Source organism: Sphaeramia orbicularis, chromosome 4 (genome assembly GCF_902148855.1).
Source record: "Sphaeramia orbicularis chromosome 4, fSphaOr1.1, whole genome shotgun sequence".
Classification (NCBI taxonomy): domain Eukaryota; kingdom Metazoa; phylum Chordata; class Actinopteri; order Kurtiformes; family Apogonidae; genus Sphaeramia; species Sphaeramia orbicularis.
The window spans coordinates 38,116,817-38,140,156 of NC_043960.1; the positions used below are offsets into that span (position 1 = coordinate 38,116,817).

Sequence of the window (23,340 nt, forward strand, 5' to 3'; positions counted from 1 at the left end):
CGAGGACTGTATCATTGAAATAAATGAAATGACCATATTCATTAAGATCAAGAAGCATAAGGACATCTGGGACAGACCTCCTCCTCTTCCATCCGCTCTCTTTTCCTTTTACCAATATTCCCTTTAATCATCTCACTATAATTGGAAATAAAAAAAGAGTAGATAAAAACCATATATACTGTATGCACTCATATATGTACACACTGAATTTCAAGTTAATGTGTTTTTTACTTTTTTACGCGAGGCCCTATAGCCTATATGAATCACCATGTAGGTATTATTTAGGCTGATCTTAGTTTTAACTTTAGGCATTTTTTTTTTTTTTTTTTGTCATTTAAGTTTTTATTGGTTTTAACATGTTTTCAGTCAGTTACAAAGCGGAAAAGACAAAATGAACAAACAAATAAAGAAAACGAAACACAATTCTTATACACATGTATACACACACAGCATATACATAAACACAAACATATATACAACTTTAGGCAAATATTAAATATGGCGTCACCTCTGCCAAGGCCACGTTAGAAAAAGCAGAAGAAAGCAGCTTTACCCTTAAAATACACACAGCCGAAGTACATTGTACAATATGAGGTAATAATACATGCACTGTAACCATGCAAAAGTAGGGGAGACTGGGTACGACCGTAACACCTTTTGGTAATAATTTGGAGTTCAATATCTTAAACTTTTACATAAAGTATTTTTAATTTATGTTAGGACTTTATAGGGCAACATGGTGGTGCAGTGGTCAGCACTGTCACCTCACACTAAGGATGGATGGATGGATCTTGTTTATATGGTTTTTTAATTGTGTGTATTAGATTACAGCAGGAATTCATTTTCTGCTGTATGTGTTGCACAAGGTAACAGTAACATTTAGGTATAACTGTATTTTTCTTTTCGTTTTAATACAAAGAATGGCATTAATGATTTGTTGAGACTTTTTGAGAGATATTCCAGTGTCTATTATGAATTTATTAATAATTTAGTTTAGAATATTTGTCTATTTTTTTTACTTCTGGACCTTGTCGAGATGAAAATGATCATCCTCTTGGCAGTGCATCTAGGGAGGTATGTATTTATGTTTGTATTTATGTTACGTCGGATGTATTTATTGCCACCAATGAGTTACGTTAAGTGTCTGTTTGTTTACTGTTTTTATGATCATGTTGATGGTGGATTTTATGGCGATGATTTGAAGAAGTGAAATAAATCCATCAGCGGTCCTGTGTATTTCCTGGAGGGAGTGAAAGTACACAAGTTTTGTCTCCTGCAAATTATACTATATCTACAAGAATATTACAAATAAATATTGTGAGATACCAGGCTGCATGGTGCTTCTTTATTACTACTGGAGTAAATTATAACATGCTGGGGTAAGTTGTCACATGATCGATCAAAGACACAAAAAGAGGCCATACCTCAAAAAGAAACTTAATACTGAAACTAGGATAGAATAATGTACAAAAATAGAGAGTGCAATATAAGCCATAATTTTCATTTAATTTCCACTTAAGAAAATATAATTATAATGATTTTTTTTTCTGGATGTGATCCATATCCTGTGACATCTCTGTACTGCTGCAATACTTTATTATATACAGTTTTGTTTTTTTTGTTTTTTCAGATATCTTTATTGATTTTTAAATTTAGAACATTAAGAAATACAAACAGAGGAAAAGAAAGTGAGAAAAAAGAGGGAAAAACGAACAAACAAACAAAAAACAAAAAAACCTGCCCCCCCACCCTTACCCTGGCTCGATCATCTGCACACATTATTCAACAAAATATTCCATAATCTTAACAACAGCACCTATTCAAGCAGGACTCTCAAATCAGCAAAAAATTCCAAAAATGAATATCACTTCTGAAAAAACTTGCCAGCACCTCCTCTTGTTGTGTATTTGATTTTTTCCAGATTAAGAAAAGAAAATGTATCCTTAATCCACTGAGATAATGAAGGAGGTTTAGAAGATTTCCACTGTAAAAGAAGATGGCATCTGGCCAGTAATAATGTGAAGACCATCTTTATTATTTACTTATTTATATTTAATAATAGCCTGTTGTAATGTACGCTCAGCTCTACTATGTCAAATGAACATGCAGGTCCAATAAAAACAATGTCAAAACTGTGCTAATGTGCAATTTAACTGGATTTAAAGGATGGTTTTAACACTTTTTGTAGACGTGTTACATAGTCTTACACATCCAGACGTATCTGCACCTAATATGTTCTGCTCAAGTCCTGTAAATACATCTTTCAGCCTCTGCAATTATTCTGGATTAGTAGTAAAGGTTATTTGGATTGTCTGGCTAGGATGATATAATGGTGCATTTGCAAGCTAGTGTCAGGAGAGAACTAGTTTTGGTGGAATATGTGCATATGAGGAAGCATTTCATGGTGTTATAATGACTAAATCCACAGAATAGACAACAGTGCATAAAGTAAATGTGGAATTAGGTCCAATTTTTTTTACATGTAGCTGCATCTTTGAGGTCATTGTTCTTTCACATGGCTTTCGAAGTGATAATGAGCAGATACCGTGCATTGACTAGGACCTGAAGATTCAACATTTTATTGCCAGAGTGTAGTTGATAGTAATCATTAGTTCACTACGACATTAACCCTTAAAGACCCAGAACTACTTTTGTGTCAACTTCCAAATGATTTTTTTTCTCTAAATCTAATCTTTCCTAAGTGATTTATCACGGTTTATTACAATACTATCTTCTGTATTTTTACAATTTTCAGTCTAAATCCGATATTTACCAATACTTAATTCACTGATTATGTAGATGCTCATTAACTAAACATAAAAATAAGCATCTAAAACTTCTATCATTTGTCAAACTGCATGTGTTTTACCGGTGAATCAATGTTACACACAATGACGTTTTCATGTTCACTATGGAGCCCCTGAGTCATATCTGATGACCATGAAAAGACAACAAACTGCATTTTATCTCAGTTATTTGCATGTATTGATAGGACAAATGGTTAAACAGTCATTAAATGTTTTAGACCAGTAGATGGTTTTGGTTGTTGGTGGTTGTTTGGGTCTTTATGAGTTTCAAAAGTGGCTACACAGTGGTCCTGAAGAAAGTAAACTGATAATCCTGCTACTGTACAATCGAAATATCCAAGCTTATTCTGGCAAAGTACTCCCAGAGAACCAGACTACTGCCTTAATATTTACTGTATGGGATCAGGAAGGAAGGAGGTGTCCATATAACTCCATTCTTCTTGGACTGTAAGAGTTATTTCTCATTCACTTCCTTTGAAACCTATATAATGCTAATAATTCTTCTTCAGTGTACCTCAGAAACACAGGGGAATTTAACCCATAAAGACCCAGTGCTACTTTCGTGGCAGTTCCGAAATGATTTTTTCTTTCAATTTAACTTTTCTCAGGTGATTTATCACCATTTATTATAATGTTATCCTCTGTATTTTGCATTTTTTCAATGAAAATCAGATATTTTCCCATATTTAATTCACTGGTCATGTCCTTTTATCATCATGCTGAGATTACATTTGAGGGTTATCATACCAAAAATAGAGAAAACTCAAGAAAAGTGACTTTTTCATTAAATTTATCATTAACTGAACATAAACCCAGTATCTCCATCCACTGTTACTGATCCAACTCCATGGGTTTTACTGGTGAATCAGTGTTGTAGAAGATGACAGTGTTTCCACATTCACTACAGAGCCTCTGAACATCCAAATGGGTCATATCTGATGACCATGAAAAGATGGCAAACTGTATTTTACATCAATTATTGACATGTATTGATAGGATTAGTGGATCAGCAGGTATAAACAGTTTGGAAAAATAGATGATTTTGGTCACTTGTGTATATTTGGATCTTTATCCATTAAAAAATAATAATTAAAAAGAAACTTAGGCAACAAGTTTTGCAAAAATAAAACTTGTGGGATTGACCTGTACCCAGTTTTTCTCTTACAAATAACACCAATTCTGCAAGAATATTAAAAATAGACGTTGTGAGAAAACAGGCCAAATGATGCTCCTTTGTTACAACTTATCCTGACATTGGGCTAAAAATATAACATGCTATGGTTAAATGTACCATGATCAATCTAAGAACCAAAGACAGAGGCCCAATCCTAATTCACCCCTGGGCCCTCCCCCTTACCCCTCCCCCTTGGCCCTTGCATTTGGCACTACCCCTTGAAACGGAATTGCAACAGGTATGGGTTGAAATATTCCCCCGTGAAATGGGACAACCCTTCAAGACCTGTTATGTCATCAGCGGTCATCGATGCCGCTATTAACAGATGCGACAACTTTGTTTCCAAAAGTATTCCCCATGCTGTCAGTAGCTGTAACCGTCTCTGTTGCATGGGCTTTGGTCATCTATTTTGTGGCTATCAATCGTAAACCGCAGAAATGCGATCTATAACACATTAAAACAGGGGGCAATCAAATGATTAAGTTGTTTATGAAGAAAATACGTATACTTGTGTGTTTCATCATGCTGCTGCACTTTTTTGTTGTGTTTATCTCAATCTTGCCAATGATTCATACAGAATTATAGGAGATTTCTCCTACCCCTCCGTTTGTAGTGCGGTCCTGAAAAACCTCTGTTTCGAGGGCTAAACAGCCCTCCCCCTTAAACCTTCCCCTCTGACTCATTGAGAATTGGGACAACACTATCACTTCACATGAACCTGCAAAATGGAGGGGTAGGGGTAAGGGGAAGGGCCAAGGGGGGAGTTGGGATTGGGCCAGAGTGGGATTATGGTGACTACTGCAAACTAGGATAGTACAAGTGGTGCCAGGCACAACAAACCCCACCCCTCGCATGTATTGTAGGTTATTTTGGCATCAATCCATCTGATGTCATCATGTCTATGCATGTGCTGATGTCAGCATATCAACTGTTGAAGTTTGAAGTAAACTGAAACAAAATTGATGTTTTTATAGACATGTGAAATGTCGCCCATTACAAGTAAATGGGAGAAAAAAAGATTTTAAAAAATTCCTAAAAAATGTGAAGTTTGACCTACTTTTCCCAAAATGTAACCATGTCTATTCTAGGTCACTGGCAATCTATAAACCCAGTTTAGTATGAATTCAACCAATAGTTTTGCTCCTAGAGACAAGTGACATTTTGCCCATTATAAGTAAATGAAAAAGAAAAAGAACTAAGAAATTCCTAAAAAATTGAAAGTTTGACCTACTTTTCCCAAAATGTAATGGCATCTATTCTGGGTCACTGGCAATCTATAAGCCCAATTTGGTATGATTTCTCCAGGTAGTTTTGCTGCTACAGACATTTGAAATTTCGCCCCTTTATAAATAAATGGGGGGGTTAAAAATTTGAAAATAAATAAATAAATAAAGTTTGACCTACTGTTCCCAAAATGTAATCAGATCTATTCTTGGTCACTGGCAATCTATAAACTCAATTTGGTGTGAACTGAACCCATAGTTTTTTCTGCTAGAGTGTTAACAACCAAACCAACAAACAAACCAAACCAAAAACAATACCCCAAAATCCAAAAGTTGTGGGATTTTCCTGTGATTGACTTGTGAGACCTGAGTGGGATTGATGTTCCAACTAAACCCGGTCTCCCCTACTTGTGATACTCAAGTGCAACTTTTTCACTTTGACAATTTCTTTTCCTTTAATGTGAAATATGACTCATCGGTGCAGATGAGAGTCCCATGTGTTTCATCAGCACCTTTACATTCAAGCGATAATTGTGACATTGATTATGTATGAGTTGTCAATACATTTGTAAACGTCCCATCTGGCCGTTTAGAGGTGGACATCTGCCACCCGCAGCCCGGGCCCCCATAAACCCCTGCTCCACTCATTTATGAATGTCATCACCGGGATATTATGTGCACTGCAGTGAGAGGGCTCGTCTGCGGGTTGTGGATTTGGAAAGGGGGGCAGCGTGTGCGTGATGATGATGATGGTGGTGATGATGATGATGCGCGTGACGCTACGAGCAGGAGCAGCCCCGCGGAGGAGCAGACAGGAGCCGAGCTGAGGCAGCAGCAGCATCCGCACCACCACCACCAGTACCACCACCACCAGCACCAGCACAAAGCGGGCTCCATCCTCCTCCTCCTCGGTGTCGCTCCCGGGTTCAGATGCTCCGGCTCGGCGGCAGGATGCGCGGCTTCTCGGCGTTGCTCTCGGTGCTTCTCGCCGGACTTGCGGCTGCGTCCTCGGATCTCTTTGACAACCAACTGGGCGATATCAATTACTGCAAAAAGCAATGCCAGCTCACCATCAAAAACAAAAGCCCTGCTAAAGTAAGTTATTCCTGTTTATGCAGTTGCGTGGCTGTTACCGCAGAAGGCGCATTATTATTATAATCATCATCATCATCATCATCATCATTATTATTATTATTATTATTATTTGCGGTTATGACATCTGCATCCCCGCTGTCCGACATTTCAGCCCCTGCAGTCGAAGCAAAACTAAAACACAATCATCACCCCTGAGATCAATAGTGAAGTGTTTTAGACTGAATTAGTTTCTAAAACGCGTCCATGCCTGGATGGAATGACAGGCACCACGTTGGCTCCGGTTTTTCTCTGCGTCTTTTGGATGTAACGGCGCACACTTAGGCCGAAAATGGATGCAGAGCGTTTTCTTCCCCTGCACCTTAAAGATCCAAGAGAAAGGTCCGAGAAGTACACTGTATTGAAAGCATGCGATGGAATAAACGCTGATGTATTAATCAGGAATTAATATCCACCAGCGCGTGCAGGCGCAGCGCAGACGCATCAGTGAGACTATTGTCAAACATGGAACAATTCTGCTTTATTGACTTTTTTTTTTTTTTTTACACAGACAAGGCCAGACTGGGCCGGAGCAGGACGGTGGAGTTTCTGTGGTTTTCAGGCTTCATTTGCAGCTTCTGATGTTTTTCCTCCCATCACCTCCTCCTCCTCCTCCTCCTCCTCCTCCTCCTCCTCCTCCTCCTCTTCTTTGCATGGCTTCAGGTGTGGTTCAGACATCTTGCAGGGCAAAGCAGAGCTGCACAGCGGCCCACTGTCACCTGCTTGTGTTAACACGGGAGTTCAGGGGATTTGGACCGAGAACGAGTGGCTCCTGCATGTGTCGAGTTGAGGAATGCTGAGTTAAAAGTGCCAGCGACCTAGTGCGCAATTTCAGGGTTTGGGATAAGCATCTATCTGTGCGTCTCTGTGGATAAACAAGGAAACAGCGGTGGAGATGATGACAGGCACTATGCTGTAATAAACCCTTCATGGTCGCGGTCCGGGATTCTCTTTGTCTGTCCTGCTCCCTGACAGGTCACTAGAGGGCGCAGTTTCTTTACTTAGCAGTGATAATAGAAGTATTGTGATTAGAACTACTGTAATGTACACCTTCTTTTCTCACCACCACATTCTCTGCACTCCTTTTACGCAAATGAGTCATTATCACTGGTTTTCGTTTGCAATAACTCAAAGCTTCTTATCAACTGTTTGTGACAGGCTATAATACAAAAGCGACACAGTGTCATTAAGGCATGCCATAACACATCCTCGTCATATTTTCTAACAAGGTTATCTTGAGTTTATCCAAAAGCACAGGAGACATCTCTAATTTTGTATCCCGCCCCTCCTCTCTGTTTCTTCCCATCCCTCTGGCCTGGCTGGCTCTTAGGACTCCATAATGAACGCCTGTCACCGTGGCTGTCGCCTCTACTCCATCTGCCAGTTCGTCAATGGCAATGCAGGCTTCAATACCAGCAGGGAGGAGTGTCAGGGAGGTGAGTCAGTCTGAGGTTTGTTTGTTGGACTCTGAATATGTTTGGTGGGAAGAGGAGTGGGTTTGTTGCAGTTTTAAGGGCAAAGTTCAAGCTCCCGAGGCCTCAGTCCTGATACAAGGATCAAACCCAAGTTGAGTAGTGCCATGATCCTGAGTTTTGATCTGCTGAGAGCAACACACAAGTTAAATGATAGTGTTAAATCCAGTAAATGCTACTTTGATTATCTGAGCCCAAATGGTTGCACTATGTTTCATAACTCAACATTTTCGCTATTCTTGAGAGTAAAAGGGAGTTAAAATTTATTTTCAATTACACAACATCACTGGGATTTTGAGCATCTGACTAAAATCAGCTCTGTTTCTTTTCTCCTCTCTAATGTCAGTTAAAGACAACATGCTCAGTAGGTATTTTCTGGCTGTTTGAGGCAGTTACCTCCGTCTGGACCGCTGAATGGGAGATCAGTGGTGTGATTTGCTTTCCACACAGCAGATGCCCCATTGCTCCCTGTTTTCAACTTCCTTTTTATTATCATTTATCCTCAGGTGCAAACATAAAATCAAATAGTCACTTGTTTCCACACCCACCAGGCACATCACAAGTGGAGATCAGCTCAAGGGGAGTCTATGGATGTTTGCACCCCTGCAGCGTCCACATACACCTCCATACATCCAAATGAGGGAGGGAGGGAGGGGAAAAAGAGAAAGAAAACAAAATAAAATGAAAATATACAAATAATTATAATGATTTGCCCATTTTATCAGTAACAGTAACATGGCATGACTCACCTGTGCAGAGTCCAGTAGAGCCTCCCATGCACTTTTATCCGTCTTCACATAAACAGTCAGACTACAGTGCTCTGCACTCGCCTTGACTAGTGCTCCATTCTTTCCTCTTACTCCTCCATTTGTCCTGTCAGCCCCCTCTCCTCCACTTACTTTCCATCATGCTCCTTCTTTAATGCTTCATAACTGTCCCCCTCTCTCTGTGTTTGTTTCTCTCCAGCTTGCCAGGAGGCATATATTAAGCTGCTGGAGCAGGAGGCCTGCAGCACCGGCTGCGCCAGCCAACCCTCTGAACCTGAGATCAAGAGGAGGAAGGTGAGAAAGGGCACTCTGCAGTCAGTGGCCTGTCACACAAAGAACTGGAGGTGTAACAGCTAAAGTGACCATACACTACTATTAATACTGAGAAACACACACACACATGTTTGCACTCACACAATATTTTCCGTCATGATTGAGCGTCCCCTCTTCCCTCTGCAGCTCAAGGCCATGACTCTTCGCCCTAAACCCCCCTCTGTGATGGAGGCAGTATCCAGCTGGTGCAACGACATTGTCAGCTCTGCCCAAAGCTTCATCTCCTCCACCTGGACCTTCTACCTGCAGGCGGACGATGGCAAAGTGGTTGTTTTCCAGGTAAGGCATTGCCCTTTGGTTTCAGAAAAAGAACTGACGTTAACTCTCATCTAGAGGTCGACTCATAATAGATTTTTAAAAGCTGATTAATAACCATAGTCATTACACTGGGCGATATCATCAATATAAACCTCTCATATTTATGAGCATGGAATGAATTGAAAAACACAATTTCACTTGAAGCATTTCCTTCTTTAAATACCTTTACATATTATTATGAAAGAAACATAACCTCTGTAGATGTGTGTGGATTATGGTTATCACTGTTATGCTGTATTTTACTCTTTCTTACTTCTTTTCTTCTTATTTTTTACTATATTTTTTTATGTTGCTTTTATCTATTAAGTGTGCTTTATATGTGGACTTGCCATACTTTCAGAACTTTCCTGAACAAATACAGGATAAATAAATAAAAACCTCCAAAAAAACTTGATGTATGTCTGAAATCTTTAAATTATAAGTCGTTTAACTGCTGAATAGAACAGCAAAGTCAAAGTAATAAATTCCTAATCAATCAATAAATCTGAGTTCCTGAATATAAGGGCTGCTGGGTCAATTTCCCTGACTGGAAGAGAAATTGTTGGCTGTTGTGCCCTTGAGCAAGGCACTCAACCCCCTGCTCCTACTCTGCAGTGTGTGGTGTTTTCCTGCAAAAGCACAAAGGTCAATTTCAGTGTCTGTTGCATGTCCACATGTAAAATATACTGACAAATGAAGATTCTTCTTCTTCTAAAGCAGGGGTGTCAAACTCATTTTAGTTCAGGGGCCACATTTGGCAAAATCTGATTTGAAGTGGGCAGAACCAGTAAAATAATAACATAATAATATATAATATATAAATAATGTCAACTCCAAACTTTTCTCTATGTTTTAGAGCGAAAAAAGAAATTTACATTATGAAAAGGTATACATCTACAAACTATCCTTTCAAACGATGTGAATAACATGAACAAACTGAAAAAATAAGTGTAATTTTAACAATATTCTGCCTCAGTTTATCGTTTGCACATGTACATTATAACTGACAGATCACAGTGGATCTACAAATACACAAAACATCTTGTTAAAATTGTACTTTCTTCTCTTAAGACATTTCAAGTTGTTCATATTTGTTCAGGTTATTCACATTTTTTGCAAAATTATACTTTTTTTTAGTGGAAAAACATGAAAATATGTACATTTACAAACAGAAAAATTTGGAGTTGTCTTTTTTTTAAATGTTATTATGATAGTATTTTACTGAATCCTGTCCACTTGAGATTGAACTGGTCTGAATTTTGAAACCTGAACTAAAAGGATTGTTAATATCTTATTTTTGCATTTCACAAATTCATCCCGAGGGCCCGACTGGACCCTTTGGCAGGCCGGATTTGGCCCCCAGGCCACATGTTTGACACCTGTGTTCTAAAGTAATAAATCAATAAATGTTGAAGTAAGCATCAAACCAACTAAAGGTGCACCTTATGGGACCATTCATTATTTATTGAGTTGTTGTTGCTTTTTTTTTTTTTTGCAGTATTTCCACTTTAGAACCCCCATGCTGTCCATCAGCTACTTTCACCTCCACCTTTTGCAGATACTGATAGTTTATAAAACATCCTATCGGTACCAATTAACCAGGAAAAACGATCTATTTATAGTCTGATCTGTCCCTGATGGTTTAATCATTTTTATACGGTCTTCATACTTGAACACAATGCTTTAATACGCTACATGTTGATATAGATAAATGTCAGTATTCCTTTTGCAGAAACGCTATTCAGCCTAAACTCCAGACACCTTTTAAATTCACCAGCAATGATGGGTTTAATGGGTATAAGTACTTTGCTGTAAAAAGGACACAGACAAACGAGCAAAAATCTCCATAAATTCAGTATCTTTCACAGTGTTTTATGACCCACTTAGTCCTGATAGTGCAAATTATAAAATTAATGTTCACAATGCTTTTTCATGTCATATGGTTTTAAATGGGGGTTAAAAGCAATCCAGACTTTTACAGATTATCAGTTGAGCTAACCCTTGCCTTCTGTGGAGATGGTGAAATACAGTCTGAGTTATAAAGAGCCGTAGAGTCTGGGTCGCTGCCAATCCACCTCACACCCTATTTTCCAGTCTCTGCTTCTGTGAAGGTTGACTGAGCAAGGGCACGTGGCAGGATAAGGTGCTTAGATTTACAACACTGCAAACTTTATCTTAAGGCTTTAATTGTTTATAAATGTCCTTCTAAATTATGTCACTGCCCTCAGTACTATGCATATTTGATAGCCAGCAGGGATAGCAGCGCTGAACTCAGCTCAGGACAGACACACGCTGCAAGATGTAAAAAAAAGAGTGGACTGTTTGGGTTATGACAAATATCATTTATTCATTTACTTTGAGTCTTCAGCAACTTTATCAAAAAACAGAAAACAGGCTTTAGCTTTATGCAAATGTGTTTATATTTGATAGTAACTGGATTTAAAGTGGACTGTTACCCCTTTAAAAGATGCATTTGTAAGAATATTGATAAATGCAGATGAATTGGTTGAATCGGTGTGAATCCTGAATTTTTCTCATGATTTTTTCCATTTTCACTATTCTTTCATGGTTTTTCTTTTTTGTTTTTGTCAAAAGCAGTGTGGCACATGTGTATATCCAGTGAATTATGTGTTATGTGGTGCACATCTAGATCATTTGCCTGTTAAATATTTCTGCACATTGCATCTGTGGCAGAGGTGTATGCTTTGTTATAATGCTTTTTCTCTGAACTTGTGAACTTAAGCGCATAATTTCCCCCATTGAAATACCCATATATTAAAGCTATAATGAGACTGGGTCTGACTAACCACCACACTACCCCAGCCATATCCTCCAAATTTCAAAAACTTGCAAGAAACCTGCATTTCTGTCAGGGGTTTTTCCTGTGTGCATTACGTGGCTTATAAGGCAAATATAGCCGTATAATTAAAGGGTTCTTTGGGAAATTATAGTACTTACGCACCCTAGCCCATACAAAAGGACTTCTGTATAAAAGAAGACTCTCTTATGTACTGAAATTTATTATCAGATATAGGGAGCTGCGTGCGAACTGGGCTGGGAAGCCTCAAGACGCAGCAGCCGCATAACGTGAAATTACCAGCATTTCTCTTGGACCTGGTAATGGATGTTTGCTCTTTATGGCAGTGACGTGAAGGCTGAGGCTCCACAGGGCGGTGAGAAGACCATCAGGCCTGTGTTTAGTGGGCACCTGGCAAAGTGCCACCGAGTTGACAGATTGACTCTTTGAGTGTTGAAACAACAGAAAAAGTCCAGCTACGAGAAGGGAAGGCAAAGGAGGGAAACAAGCACAGTCTGTCTGAAGTACACATAATGTGGATATCCATAATGAGTCGAGACTGTCTGCGTACGCCCATCTGTTTGCACGTGTGTTTCTGAGAGCTCCCGTTTTCTCATTAACTAGTTTTATTCGGTGTGAAGTATCATAAAAGCGCAACAACAAAAAAAAAAAAAAGAAGAGAAACTCCCTGTAACCAAACAAATCAGTGACAGCAGTTATTACAGATTAGTTTTTAGATATGATAGAGGTGGAAGAAAAACACGGTGATAGCGCAGCAGTTTTGGGAGAGTTGTGGACAAAAGTCACTCAATTAAATACTTCCTTCCAACTGAGCTGTGGTGTGTTAGTGAGCCGGCCTCCAGAACAAATTGAACTCAGTGTAAGGTTGAATACAAAGAGAAGGCTCTACCCTACTTCTTCCTGACAATTGCATTAGTCACTCTGCCAAAATGAATTTCAAAGAAACAAAAACCACAGACCGAACACAAAGATGCGGTGATTCAACAACGACAACTCAAAGGAGTGTGATGCTGACTTACAAATGAGCAGGAGTGTGTGTGTTTTCTCACCTAAGGACATGCATAGTATGGTATCTGTATGGAAGCAGTAAAAAGGTCATGCACAAACCTTTTACCGTATGCCGTTATAATGTGTTTAGCTTGTTTACATAGTACAGAAATGCTACAGAGTACAGGAAAATCCACAAACTGAGCACTGTGTTTATAGTTCAGGTTAATGAACTATTAAAAATCTTACCAGTATTTTTTTATTGATGCAAAATTTTAAGTGAAATTAAACAATTTCAGGTCTTCTCATGTACAGACCCTACAGTGTGATTGAAAAGAAATCATAGCCTTTCTTTCTTAAAATGTTTACAATGAGCTTTCACCCTCCTGCAATTATATAGAATCACCAAACTTACACGTGATATTTCCAAATTCAGCTAAATAACAAATATGAAATCCCTTTTAATTGTATTCTTCAGTGTTTTCATTCACTTCTGGACTTTTCTGAACTCTCTAAACCCTGGTTCTCTGTGCTCTCTCTCTTTAAACCAGAGCACCTTTTACGTTCCCTCTCCTAATGGATTGCAGATGCAGATCAGGCTCTGCTCGTTCTGATGTTTAGATCTCTTCAGTCTGCAGCCAATCAGAATCATCCCCCTCACATGTGCCCTCTTCCTCAAACCTTTACACTGGCGCTGCATCTGGTTTCAATGCACTCTGTCAGAAAACAATGCTCGCTAGGGGTAATAAACTCGGTTGTGAAATACGTTTTTCGACAGAAGAATTTTGATGATTGTAAGAAGTTTAAGAATCTGTATCTCCACCGTTTTTATCCTGGACAATTGACTAAAATCAAACAGTATTAAACAGATGAGACATTTCTGGACAAGTAAAAGAAACTGAGAATGAATGTAGCTGGTTCTACTTTAACACAGCAAGTGATCAATCAAAGTATCAGAAGGCAGAACTGCTGCAGTTTAATGTATTGTTATAAAAAGCTGTGTGTGTGTGTGTGTGTGTGTGTGTGTGTGTGTGTGTGTGCGTGCGTGCGTGCGTGCGTGCGTGCGTGCGTGTGTGTGTGTGTGTTGCTGAGGCCAGCAGTAGTACTGTTGCAAATGACTACAGCTGCTGCCGTAGAGGAGGGAGGGTCATCAGTGGAGAACGAAAATCCTCTTTTAATGAGTTCTCCAGGGGAAGCAGAAACACAGCGCACATAATGAAACACACAGCGGCGCACACACTGACAGCAGGACGGGTGTGTATGTGTGCTACAGTTGTTGGAAAGGCAGTTTTTCAGGGGGGCTGTCCCAGTTCAAGGGGCTTCACCATTAAACCCACACAAGAACAGATACGAAGAAACAGGCTAGACATATCGAGGGAAATCATTAACTGAGGCATAACTCTACACCAAATGTCCAAATGAAATATTATTATTATTATTATTAGTAGTAGTAGTAGTAGTAGTAGTATTAGTATTATTAGTATTATTAGTATTATTATTATTATCCAGTTTGGGATCAATAGAGTCTATCTATCTATCTATCTATCTGTCTGTCTGTCTGTCTGTCTGTCTGTCTGTCTGTCTGTCTGTCTGTCTGTCTGTCTGTCTGTCTGTCTGTCTGTCTATCTATCTATCTATCTATCTATCTATCTATCTATCTATCTATCTATCTATCTATCTATCTATCTATCTATCTATCTATCTATCTATCCATTTATCTATCTATCTATCTATCTGGACTGTTTGAATTATTAGACATTTCTTTTATTTTTACTCTTGAAAATTAAGATTCAGTGGATGAAAATGAAAGAAATGACCTCAGCATCATTGAAACTTTACCGTTTCCCAAAGTTTGTGTTTGTGTATTTTTGGTCTTGGTCCATAAGTTGTATTTATGATGTTACCCTGATGTACTATATTGTTATCCAATGACAGAAGGTGACAAGAATGATACTTTAGAGCCAAAAAGCTGTTAACCGATTAAGAGCACATATCAGCCCAGTGGTGACATTAATTTTTTTAACTCTTCTACTATTACAAACTGAATCATTGTTGACCTGGATGTCTAAATCACAGTGACTTATACCCCAAACTCAAATACATCAATACATTTTGAACTATGAAAAATGTTAAAACTTGGATGTGTAACTTTTTACCTCTAGCTGTTATTTTGCTGAAGTCAGTAGCTGTGGTTGAGTGGGCTAATATTAGCCATCGGCCTCGATCAGAGAACAGCTCTAGTCCTGTTTATGTCCCATCAGAGACAGTTAATCTAGCTGACAGATTGTGATTCAGTAAAACCCTGTGTTCAGGCTGGAATGAACTTTATTAGAAAATCTACCTGAGGGTCTTCAAATGTTCAGCTGATCATGACCTTTGACCTTTCCAAACTGGATGGAAAAGTCAGAGGTTCAGCTTAATTAAAGTTTTTCAAGTAAATACTACATAATGGATGCTCTAAAATGTGTGTTTAACCCATAAAGACCCAGTGCTACTTTTGTGGCAGTCCCCAAATTAATTTTTCTCCATTTTTAACCTTTCTTAATTGATTTCTCACCATTTATTCTAATATTATGCTCTGTAATTTGCATTTTTCAGTGTAAATCAAGTATTTTCCCATATTTAATTCACAGATCATGTAGATCAGGAGTGTCAAACTCATTTTCTTCCGGGGGCTACATTCAGTCCAATATTATCTGAAGTGGACCAGACCAGTAAAATAATAGCATAATAGCCAATAAATAATGACAACTTCAAATTGTTCTAGTGCAAAAAATAACATTCACTTCTGCCAATATTTACATTTACAAACTATCCAAATGAAAAGGATTTCAATAACCAGAAAAAAATGAAATTTGTTAAGAAGTACAAGTACAATTTTATCAGTATTATGCCTCGACTTATCATTTATAGGCCACATATGCATTACAGATCAGATCTACAAAGGCACAAAACATTTACTAACAGGCAGAATATTGTTAAAAATTGTACTTAATTTTCTTTAGAAAATTTCAGGTTGTTCATATTTGTTCAGGTTATTCACATTTTATTGTTAAAGGATAGTTTCTTAATGTAAATATTTTCATAATTTAATGTTTTTTGCACTAAATCAAAGAGAAAAAAATGGTGTTGTCATTATTTATAGCTTATTATCATGATATTATTTTTGAGTTGGATGCCCTAATTTGCACTTTGCAAATTCATCCCGCAGGCTGGATTGGAAACTTTGGTGGGCCAGTTTTGGACCCCAGGTCGGATGTTTGGCACCTGTGATGTAGATGTTCATAAAAGCTCCGATTAAAGTTGAGGGTTATTATATCAAAAGCAAAGAAAACTGAAGAAAAAGTGACTTTTTCAGTCAAATCTATCATTAACTGAACATAAACCGTGTGTCTCCATCCACTTTAATATATCAAATTCCATGGGTTTTACTGATGAATCAATGTTGTAGAAGATGACAGTATTTCCATGGTAACTATGGAGCCTCTGAAAAATGGGTCATATCTGATGACTATGAAAAGATGACAAACTGTATTTTACACCAATTATTTATATGTATTCATAGAATTAATGGATCAATAGGTATTAAACAGTTTAGATCAATAGATGATTTTGGTCGATAGTGGATGTTTGGGTCATCGTGGGGTAATATTTTCGGTGGGAGAACACAAACTTATACTTTCAGTGTCTGTTCCTAGTCGCTCTTCGTCTCTCAGATGATTTCCCTTTGCTATCATGTTTCCCATCAGGTCCTTTGCAGATGAGTGACTATGATATTAACTGTTCTTGCTTGGTGTTTTTCTCAGAGCCAGCCAGAGATGGAGTACTCTCTGCCTGAGTTACAGGCTCCTCGATCTAATGTCGCGGATAACCCTGGCCTCAGGTGCACTCTCATACCCAGAGACCCCACGGTGAGAACTCCCACACACCTGATATGCACACCTGTATGTCACATTACAGTACCGAATGAAATAAGCACATTAAAGAAACAAAACAAACTCCATTAACAGGTGTGAGAGGACATGGAGAGAAGGGAGCCTCGAAAACAGGAGGAAAAGGAAAGCACCCTGTCCAGCATGCAGACGACCCCACCGCTGAGCACGACTTCCTGGGATGCATGTCAAGGTGAGCTGGAATAAAAAAAAAAAAAGGCTTATCCTGTAGAAAGGCAGTACTTTGGCTGACTGTTATCCAATCTGCAATCCAAAACACATTAGAATAAGAGTCAGAGCAAAAGCATTCAGTGACATGGATTTTCTGGTTCATATTTGTGCAGTGTAATTGTAATAAAAGTAATAAATAGATAAAAGTCTCAACATAAATAGCACATATTCACCTATATATTTCCTGTTTCTATCTTATCTTATCTTATCTTATCTTATCTTATCTTATCTTATCTTATCTTATCTTATCTTATCTTATCTCATCTTTGAATCAACATTATAAATTCAGACGAGTGGTTTGGTTGAGGAGGCAAAAGCTGTTCCTGTTTTTTCATGACTTCTTATGTCTGACAGCTTGAGTATTATGTTATTACAAGAAACAGTATCTAACAGGCAAGTTTTAAAGAGATGATAGTAATGATGATGAGGATGATGAGGATGATGAGGATGATGATGAGGAACAATAGTAGTGGATGGAAACACACATAAATTTGCTTTTTCTTTTGCAGAATTTCTGACAAAACAGTTACAATTTGGAATGCAGCTTAATGGAAACCTTATGACATTCTTTAGACATAATGGATACGTTAAAAAATTCACATAAAATTTTGTATTTTTATATTTATCACTTGTCACTCATGTCATGACTGTATATATATATATATATATATGTGTGTGTGTGTGTGTGTGTGTGTGTGTGTATATATATACATATATATATATATATATATTTTTTTTTTTTTTTTTTTTTTTTTTTTTTAATAGTGTTTTGTTGTGTTCATATGGCTATTTGTATACTTTTATTTTTGCCCTTTGTTGTGTTTTACCTTTCTTTTACCCTCAGCTATCTTATCTTATCTTATCTTATCTTATCTTTTAACGTTAGATGGTGTAAATGGCAGGAAAATCTAACAGTTATAAGATCTTCTAAGACTTAAAATTTATCGCATAAAAATTGTGTGTACTGTTTTCAACACTTACTGGATAATTCCTTGTCTTAAAAGTGCGACGTCCCTCATTAACTCGTCTGTCTTTGTCATGTTCTACAGACGATCCGGTCTCCCACGGTGGATTTTAGCGGCCTGTCTCTTCTTGTCTATCATGGTCATGCTATGGCTTAGCTGTGCCAGTCTGGTCACCGCACCAGAGCAACATGTCAAGACACAGGTACACACATGCATGAATGTATACACACACATATACTGTACACAAATGACAAATAAAAACATGAAAGGTCTTCCTGTCAGTGCTTGTATGTGCTGCAGTGTAGAGAGGAGATGATGAGTGAATAGTTACAGCCCCATCCTACGAAAAAATGCATCTTAGACTCAGCCTGTCCTCAGAAGTCTGTGCCTTTGGAATTTGCTGTCTCTGTGTTTTCTTTACTTGAGCTGGTGGAATCCCTCTTCTACAAAATGGCAAAACTTTCTGTAAGTTTGTCTATCTGGTACACAACTACACAGTCAGAAAGAATGCAGTTTTAGTTAGTCCACTGAGACAGAGACATGATAAATATGTGGTTTATACCAGTATTTTCAATCAACTGTAGAAAAAAAAAAAAAGGAAAGAAAAGAAAAGAAAAGAAAACGTATTAAAAACATCAGTTTCAGCTAAGTAACTTATTTGACATCCACCTGGCCTGAGGGTGTTTTCTTTCCTTTTGCATTCTTTCAGTAACGTACCCTGCAATCAGTCAACAAACTGCAGTATTTTTAGAATAAAGAGTGTTTAAGACAGTAGGTGCATTTCCATCCTGCTGTTTTATTTGCATTTACAATTTGCACATTGATGAAGCCAGATGTAAATGAAGAAAATTAAAAAAAAAACAAACAAAAAAAAACTGAGAGAGGTGGAAAAGTAGCAGTACAGATATAAGGTAAAAGACTATGTGCAGTTGAAGCACATTTAGTGAATAGATTCTAAACATCAGGAAATATCAGATGAAAACAACAATGACATAACACCGTGCATGAAGAGCTGCAGAAACAAATGTAGAGGAAGGACTTTGAATCAGCATTTTACAAATCAGACGAGTGGTTTGGTTCAGGAAGCGAAAGCTGTTTTTCTTATGTCTGACAGCTTGGGTATTATGTTATTACAGAAAACATTATCTAACAGGCACTCTGTAAAGAGATGATGATGATGATGATGAGGATGACGATGATGATGATGACGATGATGATGCTGATGATGATGATGATGATGACGATGATGATGCTGATGATGATGATGATGATGATGATGACGACGACGACGATGATGATGATGAGATGAAACACACATACATTTGCATTTCCTTTTGGGGAACTTCTGACCAAACAGTTAAAATTTGGAATGTAGCTTGATGGAAGCCTTATGACATTCTTTAGACATAATGCGTACTTTAAAAAATGCACATAAAATGTTGTATTTTTAGTCCAACGGCCCAAAGAGTCCGATGGACTATTGGTAACAGTTGTCGTCCATCCATCGTCCATCATCCATCCATCCATTCACTTAAATTTTGTATTTTCTATATTTTATAACAAATCTTCACTTGTGTCATGCTATCATATATATATGTATCATATACGTATGTGGGTGCCTCTATGAAACTGGGTTCATTTTGGTACCTGGCACTTTTCCAGCTTTTTAGACCCAAAAATAAAAGAGAAATGTAGACATATTTCCCTCCAGGATGTACCAAATGATGACCTCAGATAAATGTAAAAAAAAATTATACTCTTGCTCTGAGCCATCCCAAAATTAGTGAATTTTTAATAGAATATTGGGGCCAAAATTAGGACCAAAATTGGGACATGAAAAAATAACCTAGATGTCTCAGTCATGAATCTCAGTCTCATTCCAGGTTTTGTGTGTAACCCATCATGTCCACTCGCGTTACATGCAGAACCTGCCCATTTAAACACATATAAATCCTGAGTGATTTTGCAACAGCGGTCATTTTTTGAAACACTCTGCCTTGCATAATTAGTTCAACTCCCAAAATGTACCTGTGAGAGCATAAAAAAATATTCGAAAAAATAGTTGCACGTAATTTTCATGTCCTTTTTATCATGTTACATGCAGATTTTTTGTATAAAAATAATACAAAAATAATTTTAAAAATGTATTTTATCTGAAAAATTGTTTCTCTTTTATCTCAGTAAATATATATATATATATGTGTGTATGTATGTATGTATGTATTTATTTATTTATTTATTCCTTTTACAGTGTTTTCTTGTGTTCATAGGGCTATGTATATAGTCCTTTGTTGTGTTTTACTCTACTTTATCCTCAGCTATCTTATCTTATCTGATCTGATCTGATCTTATCTGATCTGATCTTATCTTATCTTATCTTATCTTATCTTATCTTATCTTATCTTATCTCATCTTATCTTATCTTATCTTATCTTATCTTATCTTATCTTATCTTATCTCATCTTATCTTATCTTATCTTATCTTATCTTATCTTATCTTATCTTATCTTATCTTATCTTATCTTATCTTATCTTATCTTTCCTTATCTTATCTTACCTTTTAGACTGTTTGATCCAACCTGTCATTTATATCCTTCATATTAAGTCAACTTCATCTTTTTTTTCTAATAACTTTTGCAGTAGATAGGAACATCATACTAACTGTTATTTTATTTTTAAATGTCATGACTTGATCTGCCTACTCGTCGATGGTGTACAGAATATATGTATAAATAAACTTACTTCCTCTCACTGTTGTCACTGTTCTTCTGTTTCTTTTCAGCTGAGCATCAATGGAGACAAAGAGTTTCTGGATAACACCCATAAAGTCAACCCATACCACCTGAGCCCCGTGATCGCCGTCACTGTGAAACAATCAGAGGAGAGTCAGGAGGCGGGGCCACTGCCGGTCAAAGTCGACCTTAACAAAACATGTGTTTAGACAGGACCTATATATGTAGAGATGTTATGTTCTCAAAGGTAATCATGTAAAAACCTAAAGGCTAGAAGGAGGAAGGGGTGACACGAACACATCATGCGACTCAGTCCGTCACCAGAATTTTTAAAAACATATTTTAAGATCATCACATCTCCTGCCGTTTATCTCATTGAAATGTCTTATTTTGCTCGGTGGGCTTTTCATTTAGCTACCCTCATGCGTGACATTTTCTTGTACAGTCCTGACTCCTTGAAATGATCAGCCTTCTCTTTGCTTCATTCAGATTATTCAATACATGAAATGAAAAAGCCCTTTTGTCTCAAAAACGGTGAATTACAGTCGAGAGCTTTCAGATCATTTTTTACGACTGGTGTAAACAAAAGAAGACAAAAGCTAAAATTCATTGTAGATTTTATTTTCCTTGTTCTCACAGAGATTTGATTAATTAATGGCATTCTGAGAGAAAATCAACTGGTAAAAAAACGAAAAAAAAAACAAAGGAGAGGGGAGAAAGACAAATAAGAGAACAAGAGCTCTCTTATGAGCTGCATGAAACAAATACTGGAACTCATGGTTTATGAAATGTTTACATAATCAGCATTGTGAGCTGTTTTATAATATAGCATTGTATTGTCTTCTAAAGATTAAAATGGTCTAGAAATTCTCTTGCACCGTAAATATGTTGTCACTAAATTTAGTTCAACAAATGCACACACAGCTGCTGTGAATTTCCAAACCCATGTCTGGTTTTTCTGTGTAAGTTTTTTGGATGCATCTGCAACAGCACAAATGGCAGAAAGTGGTGGAATTACAACTGGATTCAGAACTGGATGCTCTTATCTGAGAATGAGTAAACATAAACATGAAATGCATATTTATTTTCTTGTCTATTTATTCTGAATCACTGAGTTGGCTGTTAATAGTGTTATTGAAGTGCCATGTACAGTTAATTCATTAGATAAAATGTAACCGATTGGTCTGTATATTATAAAACAGACTCTGAAGAAAGAGAGAAAGGAGATTGCACCTATTACTGTAATATTATTATCATATTATTGCTCTTATATCACTTAAAGGGTTCTTAGTTGTTAAATGTGCCATGTGCTTTCTAATAGCTGACCATTTTGTATGTCCTAGGGGCACATACTGAAGGATAACCTCTGTAACAATGTGTAATGCAAAGCTTTTAACATAGACCTTTGCTATTGAACAGAGTTGCACAGTCTTAGAAAAGATTTTCCTCTCAGTGCTTTTGATGTCCTGTAATGCTCCCTTTTAATCCAGGCTGTGTAGACAATAAACTGTGCATGCGAGTGACGCTTCGATAGTTCATCTTAACCGCCAAAATGCCAGTATGGCACGACTCTGCTGTAGACTTGTGATTTTTTTGTGTTAATATTTACTGTAAACATATAATAGAGTGTGTAATATTGAATGACAATATCGACACATGATTAACAGAAAGGACTCTTAATTAAAAAGCCATTCTATAATATCTGCACCGGATCAAAAAGGTACGGTATATCATGAGGAATAGGATATGAATTTCAATCTGTATTGTTTTCTTTTTACTGGTCTGTTTCCTTTCAATGAAATGATGCTTACAACATGACCAATAAAGTGTTTTCATTGTAATTAAATGAGGAATCTGAGTCTTGCTATTTCAGTTTTTAATTATTTGTGCATGTATGAAATCATGCTTCACAGTAAGGTTGTTTTTTTGTGAAGACGTTGCATGTTTTCCCAGTTTCTGCATGGGTTCTGTCTGGTTACATACCCCTTCATGCATTCACTGCTCACTCTAAATTGCCTGTGGCTGTACAAGTGCATGGTTGTTGTTCTCTATATGTACCTGTAATATGATAATAAAATATGATGCTGCCAAATATTATATGCTCACATGTTACACTACAGGCTTTGCTATTATTCAGTGTTAGTAACGTGGGATGTTGGTGTTGGGTGTTAAAGCCTGGTTACAGTCTGCATTGAAATGTTTCCAAAGGTTTTATTTATTAACCCATAAAGACTCAAACAGCCACCGGTGACCAAAATCTAAATCTACTCTTTTAAAATGTTTAATACCTTCTGACCCGATAATCTTATCAATACATGCAAATAATTAGTGTAAAATACAGTTTGTCATCTTTTCATGGTCATCAGATATGACCCTTTTGGACATTCAGAGGCTCCGTAGTTACCGTAGAAACACCGTCACCTTCTACAACATTGATTCACCAGTAAAACCCATGGATTTTGATCAATGAC

At 37.4% G+C, this 23,340-nt stretch overlaps 1 protein-coding gene across 1 annotated transcript; it reads left to right on the forward strand.

Moving 5' to 3' along the window:
• The first annotated feature begins 6,021 nt into the window (after window positions 1-6,021).
• Window positions 6,022-22,718, forward strand: LOC115418177 (transmembrane protein 59). The gene is given in 9 exon segments (XM_075353467.1): window positions 6,022-6,299; window positions 7,666-7,771; window positions 8,774-8,868; window positions 9,034-9,186; window positions 16,816-16,876; window positions 16,879-16,920; window positions 17,020-17,134; window positions 18,222-18,339; window positions 20,920-22,718. Coding segments are annotated over 9 exon segments (1,014 nt in total). The 5' UTR covers window positions 6,022-6,134; the 3' UTR covers window positions 21,079-22,718.
• The last annotated feature ends 622 nt before the right edge of the window (window positions 22,719-23,340 follow it).